The sequence below is a fragment of the Phascolarctos cinereus genome, unplaced genomic scaffold, assembly GCF_003287225.1.
Source record: "Phascolarctos cinereus isolate Bilbo 61053 unplaced genomic scaffold, phaCin_HiC Scaffold_9;HRSCAF=440, whole genome shotgun sequence".
Taxonomy (NCBI): domain Eukaryota; kingdom Metazoa; phylum Chordata; class Mammalia; order Diprotodontia; family Phascolarctidae; genus Phascolarctos; species Phascolarctos cinereus.
Window position 1 is genome coordinate 65,660,233 of NW_027556402.1, and position 8,921 is coordinate 65,669,153.

General features: G+C 48.0%; 1 protein-coding gene across 1 annotated transcript; it reads right to left on the reverse strand.

Moving 5' to 3' along the window:
* Positions 1-259: 259 nt before the first annotated feature.
* Positions 260-2,842, reverse strand: HELT (helt bHLH transcription factor). The gene is made up of 4 exons (XM_078148844.1): positions 2,816-2,842; positions 2,166-2,270; positions 1,715-1,811; positions 260-870 (listed from the first exon to the last, which is right to left on the reverse strand). Exons 1-4 carry the CDS (start codon positions 2,840-2,842, stop codon positions 371-373), a joined length of 729 nt encoding a protein of 242 aa, XP_078004970.1. The 3' UTR covers positions 260-370.
* Positions 2,843-8,921: the final 6,079 nt, after the last annotated feature.

Below are 8,921 nucleotides of genomic sequence, written 5' to 3' on the forward strand. Positions count from 1 at the left end.
AAGCTCAAGCACTTCAACACCCTCTCATTGCATCCCAGGAGCAACTGCAGCAGTCTAGCCCTCACCCCAACCCCCAACAGCCCTCACTTTTATCCCGACCAAGTTCAGCTCACCACTGCCTCCGAGAAGGCGCACGGCAAGGGAGCCGAAGGTAACAAACCGAAAAACCTTCTCCCGGAACGTCTTTCTCAAATTATTTATTAGGGAGAGAGGGGAGGGAGGAAACCTTCAGAGGACAAACCATTCTTCTCCCGCCCCTTCTGATTGTGTGCAATATATTTACATCTGTACAATATGCAATATTTCTCCTAACTGTGCCCAAGTCAGGTGATGAAGTCGTAGGGGCGCCGAGATCTGGGCCTCCTGTGTGTTATAGCACTGGGGCGTGCTGAGGCGTGTGCAGGTTTAAGGTGTTAGGGTGGGAGTGGCCGATCAAATTGAGATAATGGCGATCCAGCCCCTGAACTGGGGCCAGGAAAGGGCTGTGCTGTTGTGTCGGGTTGGAGAGGGTCACCGGAGTGTTGGGTAGGTAGGGTAGGGTAGGGCTTCGGGCAGGACCGTGGGGCCAAGAGAAGGGGCCATGTCCTGGCCCCTGGTGGAAGACCGAGGCTTCACCAGGGTTGTGTCCAGGGTACTCGGGGCCCGCGGGATGAAGCTGGTAGGAGAAGTCTGGCTCGGGAAGGGAACCTAGCGAAGGGAACACGGGCTCGGTGACCAGCCGCGCTTTGGACTGCAAGAAAGCCAGGATTCGCGCATACTTCGTGTCCTTGGTCTCCATTCTCTCTACCGTGGTCAGATAATGCACCAAATTCTTCATGCACTCGTGGTAACCATAATGGAAGTAGTTGGCGAATTCCGCTAAAAGTTCTGCTGGAGAGGCAAGAAAGGAGTGATAAAAAGCGAATGAGCAAAGAGCAAGCAAGGAGCTCCCCTTCCCTCGACGTGTGGCTCTCTCGGCTCATAGGATCACAGACCGTGAGCTGGAAAGGGCCTTCCTTAGATGTCATCTTGTCCAACCCCCTCATTTGACAGACGAGGAAACTGAGGCCCAGCCAGGTTAACTGACTTGCCCGAAGTCACAAAGGTAATAAGTGGCAGAGGCAGGCTACTATCTCAGATCTAATGGCTAAAACCAGAGCTTTTTCCGTCACTTTATTTAACAAGCATTTATTTAAGCACTTGTGAAGAGGGCACGGTCCTAGGAGAGGAAGGTGCAAAGTATAAATAAGACCTTTTTCCAGCTCCCTTACAGCTTATCGTCCATGAGCGAGGATGGAGAGGGAGGTGAAAATAATGCCTTGCATTTATTTATAGAGAGCTTTAAGCCCTTCTTTCTGAGTGTATTATCTTGTCTGGTCATCACAAATAAATTTCACCACACTTCTCATTTTCTGGTCAAAGTTTCCATCCCAGCCACCCAGGCACCCAGTCTGAAATCCTTGCTACATCTAGGAAAGAGTAATAAACCATCTACCTTTTCATTCAGAAACATAAGCTATACATTATCCATCACCACTATCCCCCATGCTTTGATTGAGAGAAAAGTAACAAATGGGTTTGTTTTGTTTACTACAACCATACAGCGGAGCATGTGGGTTAAAAGAAGAGTGCCTCATACCAGGAATCAGGCACCTAGGTCCTATCGAACCCTGGAGGTCGCTGAGTGGTGTACACCCATCTCCACAAGTTCTAGTTAACTCAAATGGATGCTTACCTTTTTCTCTTCCCCGGGGGAAATCAGCGGAGTGCAAGGCTCTCAAGTATTGTATGGTCATCTCCAAAATCTCCGCTTTCTCCAGCTTCCCCGAACTCTGCAAGAGAAGCAAATGGAGGGTCAGCCAAGGCACCGGGTTGGGAAAGAGGCAGAAGAGGATGAAAGTATCAGACGGCCGTATATGTCCAGCCACCTGGTACTGAATGTGTATATCCAGGAAAAAAAAAGTATCAGGTGGGTCCTGCTCCCAAAGACCCACCTGATAACTTGGTGGATCTTGAAGGCACCCCAAGACAGAAGGCTGTTGCTGCGGCGCTTCAGACTTTCAGACTTCGCTTTGGGGGCGGGGCGGGGCGGGCAGGATGACCCAGTCCTGTATTTGTGGTCCAGGGGCCGAAGACCTTAAACAGCCCCTTCTCTCCCCTGGGTCTGGACCGATTGTTGTCCTTACCTGCTTAGCTAGGGCCATGGGCACCGTCTTGCCCAACTCATTTAAGCAGCGGTTGATACGGTCCCTCCTTCGCTTTTCGATAACTTTATGGGAAACTGGAGTTCTCTGCAAAAAGAAAAAAAATGGAGGGGTATGGCTTTGTATTTTCAGCCTCTGGCCCTCGGAAGTCAAGCAAGGATAGGGCAGGGAAATAGAGAAATGAGAAGGCAGAGCCTGGTGCCATTTCTCCAATTCCCTCTGGTGTTCCAGATGTTCAATATATAAAAAGATGCAACTCTTTCCAGATGTTCAAAGAGCTGTGAGCCTACGTGCTCTGGGACTGGAGAAGAGAGAACCAGAATCACTTCCCATGAGTAAGTGACTAGGGTGCCCCAGCCTGCCTCCTCTACCAGGTTGGGCCAAACTCCCATGCCGCCTGCTTGAGTTATCTCGAAATGAGCCCCAGTCTGCTGACGTTTGATTTCACTGTTGGGTCACAGATTCTAGGCTTTTACCCCTCTAGTCGCACCCTCAAACTCCAGGAGGGTTGTTCAAACATATTCTACAGGTCCAGACCGGGAGTAGCCTTTCACAGGAAGGCGAGGAGCGTGCAAATCTAGACACCTCCAACACCAGGGCGCAAAGGACGGGTCTATGGAACTCCAACTCACTTTGCGTTCCTTCAGTTTGTCAGACATCCTTGGAAGAAACCTCCGGAAAGAAGTCACCCGTTCCTCCTTCCTTCTCTTGTGCTTTCTCAAGTGCTTCAGGTAGACTGCAGCCTCCCAACTTCGGAGGGGCTGCTTTATAAAGCGATCATTTAGGGGGAACTGAGTGCATTCATGGTTTGAATTATTCCATAGGATTAGAGGAGCTGCGTTTGGGGAATGTATGCATTAAAGATCAGTTTTAAAGAAGTAAAAAAAAAAATTAGCAGCCAAGGGAGTGGGTTGGAGGGGGCAGATCAGCTTTGTTAATCCACGTGGCCCTTCAAAGGACACGTGATCTTGCCAGGGATAATATTTGCATGGCAACAGCCCGGGCGGGAAAAGGACGCATCAGACTGGAGCCTGTGTGCGTGTGCGTGTGCAAGCCGGAGCACCAGCCGCCTCGCCTGCAGTCAGCGGAGCGCAGGGGCGCAGCAGCCGCCGGCACCGGGGGGCGGGTGCACTCACAAAACCCAACTCCCTTCTTTAGTCCCACCGCCCTGGCTCACACGATCGCCTGTTTACAAATCCCAGCAAGCCGGCCAGCCAAGCGCCGAGTGCATTTTAAAGCCTGTCCAGAGTCATTAAAGTAATTAAGTAAGCCTTTAATAGGCTGTTCCGCCGAGTTCAAGGGAGAGCTCTTGGAGACAGAGTCGCCCCGTTTGTTCTCAGCCTTTTCTCACACGACTTGGTGACACGTCCATCGCTCTGCTTTTTGTTTACCCCGCTTTATTTGTCGGACACCCCGGCAGGTGTGGGGCTGGGGCTGGGGCTGGCACACGAGGCTCCCGGGCTGCCTCGCCCCTCCCGCTGCCCTTTGGCACGCGACGCTATCCCTCACCACCACCCCGCCACGTTTGTTGTTTTTTTTTTTTTGTTTGTTTCTTCTCCCCCTTCGTCTCCCTCTTTGCAGGGGGAAGAGGCTCAATTTGTAGCCTATTATCCCATACGAAAATGTCCATTGAAAAGTATGAATAGTTTCATTGGGCTAAATTTTAATAATGCCGGAGGGTGGGGGAGGAGAGAAAGGCTGGGGGGCGAAGGGGGGGGTGACGCGAGGAAGAGCGGGGCCGAAAAGAAAAGGGGGAGTGCAGCTGGCCGGGGCAGGCATTATGCGTCGTCACCTGCGAGAGGGGGCCGCCTACAGACCCCCTATTCATTTGCCTAATTTTAGTCAATTTAACAAACTTCAGGAGAAATTATTGTGGCTTTGTCAAGGAGGGTGAAGCCTTCTGATCGAATTAACAGCATGTTTTGATCCGGTAAATGTCATTAGAAAGGGAGAAACAATCGCGCTTAGAGTGCTCTGAGTAATGCGCCCAAGTGGAGACGCCAAAGCGCACAGCTCACAAAGGGAGCAAGTAGCTGCCACAGGGAACTTTTGTACCCTCCCATCGCCCAAGTTTTGACACAAAAAGGCATTATTTCATACTTGAATACGTTTAATCCAACGATTGTCTATTTTCTGCAAACATATTTTCACAGCATTGTTAACTTTTTATGTTCCCCTTTCGTGGGCGCCTTTTCTCGACGTTTGGGGGCGGGAGAGCGCAGACACTTTGGGCATCAATATTTGTCACTGAAAAGGGCCCCGTGAAGTTAGGGAAGTTGATCTCTTTTTTATGGTTTTAGAGACAGAAAATATCGGGGGAGGAGGAGGGAGGGGAAGAGAGGATAGAAATGAAGGACGAAATTAGCTGGACGGGCCGAAGGGAAGAGAGGGGGGCGGCGGTGGCAGCTGGGAAGCCGCCTCTGCTGTGTCTCTGCGCTTCTGCTGTCTGTGTAGCACTGGGGTCCTGGGGTCCTTTACCTTACGCCCCTCCCCCCACCCCTCTTCTGTACGCTCCCCCAAAGTGCTCTGGACTGGGGGGGGATTTCTCTCGGATGAAAACGATCAAATCATGTTATAGTTTATGATTGCAGTCGCGGGTTTCTAATCTTTTCCATCTGGAAACTTCAGAGGCTTCCCTAGAAATAGTTCTTTCCCCCCCCCCTTTCACACTCACGGTACCCCGCCCCTCATAAATAACTTTTACTTTAGGGTGATCACAGAGGAGACCTAGTTCCTCTAAGACTCCCGAGTTTACCCCTTTGGGGGTCATTAGTTATCTTGTGTGGAGACGACGCTGCACCATGTTTGGTGATGCAACTACCCGGGCGCAGAGGCGGGTTCAAGGCTGTGGGGACCTTCGTGGCCACCAAGTATAGGGTGAAACTGCCCAGTGGTCCCCCTTCTTCTGCCCCTCACGAGTTGGGGGGGGCTATTCAGTGTCCTGGACCGCCACCCCCCTCCCGCCCACGCTGGGCTTATCTTCTTCCAATACATCTTCCCAAGATGTTTTCTTTTCTTCACGCCAGATTGGACACAAACTCACACTCGCCCGCTGGTTGTTCTGTCGGCAGGTTTGTTGATTTCACTATATTCACTCCCACACAATGGGATTAAAAACTAACCGTTATCATCCAAATTAACTAAACCCTGAAAGGCAAAAGGGGAGGGCGCCCCCTCCTCCCCTTCCCCCCCCTTTTTTTTTTAGCTAGCGGAGATGGAGTTGATCCTCTTACCGTTGGTGTTAACCACCAGCTGCAGCGGCCAACTTTCCAAGCAAGCAAACTGTTTTATTTCCCAGGGTTTGTTCTCCGAGCTTCAGCTGTGCAGCTAGGCCTTGGGATCTGGGGAAATCTGGGTCAATGTCCAAGAACCAGCCAAGGAGAGGAGAGGAAAGGAGCGAGTGAGCTGCCCCGAGTTCCAGGACGGCATAGAAATGGTTCCTTATTCCCTTCTTATAGACCAGAGACATTGAAGGGTTTCAGTCAATCGACAAGCATTCTCCCATCTGATGCCCTGCCATGGTCCAAAGTCAGGACATGAGGACCTTCCCAGCTCCCAGGAACACCTTCTACCCACTTCACTTAAGCCCTGTTAAGGACATTCCTTGAGCCCTTGACTTTTACTTTTGCACAGGAAATGGCCTTGAAATTTTCATGGGCCTGGAAAGCGGTGTGTGTGTGTGTTAAGTAGAGAGAAAGAATGAATTTCAACATGCATTGTTATATCTTTGCTTTCCTCACACTCCTTAATTGTAGGTTGCTGGAACAAAAAGAGTGAAAATGGATCATTTTTTTTTCTTTATGGAGAAACTCCTCTACTGATACAGTTGTAATTTATGGTCTTGGAGATGGGGAGGGAGGTTGGATGTGGGGATGGGGAAGGAGGGATTGAGAAGTCACAGGACTATGATGAAGAACTGAATGAGATCTTAGAATTCATCTGATCCAATCCCTCATTTTCCAGGTGATGAAACTGAGGCCCAAAGATATCTGTGACTTGTCCATGGTCACAAAGATAATAAGTACACAGTAGGGGTTTGAACCAAGGGTCCCTAGACTCTAAGTTCAGAGCTTTTTTTTTTTTCTTTTGCACCAGAATAATTTAAGCTAGGTGGCACAGTGGCCTGAAGTCAGGAAGATCTGAATTCAAATCCGCCTCTAGCACTTTCTGGTTGTGTGACTCTGGGCAAGTTACCTAACTGCTGTCTGCCTCAGTTTCCTTATCTGTAAAGTGGGAATAAATACTAGCACCTGAGGCAGATAGGTGGCACAGTGGATAGAGTGCCAGGCCTGAATCAGGAAGACTCATCTTCCTGAATTCAAATCTAGCCTCAGACACTTACTAACTGTGTGACCCTGGGCAAGTCATTTAACCCTGTTTGCCTCAGTTTCCTCATCTGTAAAATGAGCTGGAGAAGGAAATGGCAAGTCACTTCAGTATCTTTGCCCAAAAAAATCCCTAAAAGGGGTCACAAATAATCATACATGACTGAAACAACTGAACAACAACCCAGGGTTGTTGTGAGAATCAAATGGAGTAATAATTGTAAAGCACTTAGCACAGTGCCTGGCATTCAGTAAGTACTATATAAATGCTAGCTATTAGTTATTCTTATTATTCCCCAGGGTCACAAAGCATTTATTAAGCACCACTAAACACTAAGGATTTAAAACAACAAAACAAAACATGGCCTCTGACCTCATGAAGCTTAGAGTGTACTGTGGAATACCAGAGCCATAACTAGCAGTTTTTTGGCCTAGGGCAAATAAGCTGAGGGAGAAGAGAGAATCCTGGATTTTGGAAAAGGAGGTCACCTGCACTGTGGTCCCTTGGGGAATCTCACCAGATGGTAACTTCACATTTCAAGTCATTATTCTTACTAATTAGTTATTAAGCTCAGTTGTTAATATGGTGTTGTTTTTTTTTTTTAAGGCAATCGGGGTTAAGTGACTTGCCCAGGGTCATGTGTCTGAGGTGGGATTTGAAGTCAGGTCTTCCTGACTGCAGGGCTAGTGCTCTATCCACTTTGCCACCTAGCTGCCCCATGTTCATATGGTGTTGAAGTACTGTCAACAGGCTCTAAATTTTGGTTCCTGGGACAAAGACTAAGTCGAACCACCCTAGTTATGGATGAGGAATATACAATATCATACCACAAATATACTACAACTATAGTCCATTATATACTAGACTAATGGGATAGAATGATGATGTAGTGGAAAGAATATTGGATTTGGGGTCAGAAGACCTGAGGTAGAAGATTGGTTCTGCTACTGATTATCTGAGAGCCCACTGGACAAGTGACTTAATTTCACTGGACCTCAGGTTCTCAATCTGTATTCAGTCAACAAGCAGCCATTAAGCACCCACCACGTGCTAAGCACTATGGATACAAATAAAAAAGTGTGACAGCATCTGCCTTCAAAGTCTACTAGAGGGTTATAACATATTTACTGATAAATAATAATAATAACAGCTAGCAATTAGATGTTTTAAGATTTGCAAAGTTTTTTACAGTTCTCTCATTTCATCCTCACAACAACCCCATGAAGTAGGTGCTGTTTTTTATTCCCATTTTACAGATGAGGAAACTGAAGGTAACATGACTTGCCCAGGATCACACAGCTAGGAAGTATCTGAGGCTAGATTTGAACTCAGGACTTCCTGACTCTAGGTCCAGCACTTGATCTGCTGAGCCACCTTATACAGTGATTGGGGGTTGGGGGTGGGAAGGACAAATAATGGGGGGGAAGTAAACCTTGAGGGTTCTAGGGTTTCTAAGAGGTAGAATCAAGTAAGGAGAGTTTTCCAGGTATAAGGAACACCCTGTAGCAACATGAAAGTGGAAGATGAAAAGTTGTGGGGGAGAGGTAAGAACCCCCCAGTTAGGCCACGTGGTAGAATATGATGGCATATAACATGAACTCTGGCTGAAAAGATGAACTGGAGGCATATTGTGAAAGGATTCATATTTTATCCTAACGTCAATGGGGAACCACTGATGACTTGGGGGGATGGAGGGAGGGTACTGGTCTTGGTGATATACAAGATCCCTTCCAACTCTAAATCTCATGTTCCTAAGTACATTTTCCTATGCTAAGTTGGAGGAAGGAAAGATCTCATTTGACTGGGAGATCAGTAGAGGTTTTATGGAACAGGTGGCATTTGAACCAGGTGTCAAACATACATTGCATGATGCCACACTCAGCCAGAGTTTAACCTGAACCAGACTAAAATGTTACTGGGAAATATTGAACAAAAAAAATTAAAATCCAAGAGGACACAGATGGCGTTTATATGTGGTTTTCCAAGTCAATATGAGGGAACCCTATATACAGTTTAGTGGCCCCTGTTTCTAATTGAGTTGGACACCCCTGCCTTAGAGGAAGAGATGGATTTGGGAAGGTACAGGGGATTGTAAGGCATTCCAGATTTGGTGAAAACAAAAGCAGGAAGGTGGAGAAGGACTGGATGCACACAGGGCTGGCAAATCGTCCACTTCGGCTGGAGAACAGCATGCATGGAACAGAGCCTGTGTGAGAGAAGGCTGGAAGGTGACTATGCTGCCAGGTTTAAACGTCAGGTTAAGGATTCTGTATTTTATTTGAGAGGCAGCAGAGAGCCATGGAAGAGTTCTGAGCAGGAAAGGCACTATATGATACAGTGAAAGGAACCCTGTATTTGGAATCACATAAAACTTGGGTCTGACACATTATTATCTGTGTGACCTCGGGTAAG

Bases quoted from the DNA above. Each gene is read 5' to 3' on its own strand.
- HELT (XM_078148844.1), bottom strand. From the start codon at position 2,842: ATGTCTGACAAACTGAAGGAACGCAAA. The intron at 2,271-2,815 runs GTGAGTTGGAGT...TTCTTTTTGCAG, and splicing joins ACAAACTGAAGGAACGCAAA to AGAACTCCAGTTTCCCATAA. The intron at 871-1,714 runs GTAAGCATCCAT...TTGCCTCTCCAG, and splicing joins CCCCCGGGGAAGAGAAAAAG to CAGAACTTTTAGCGGAATTC.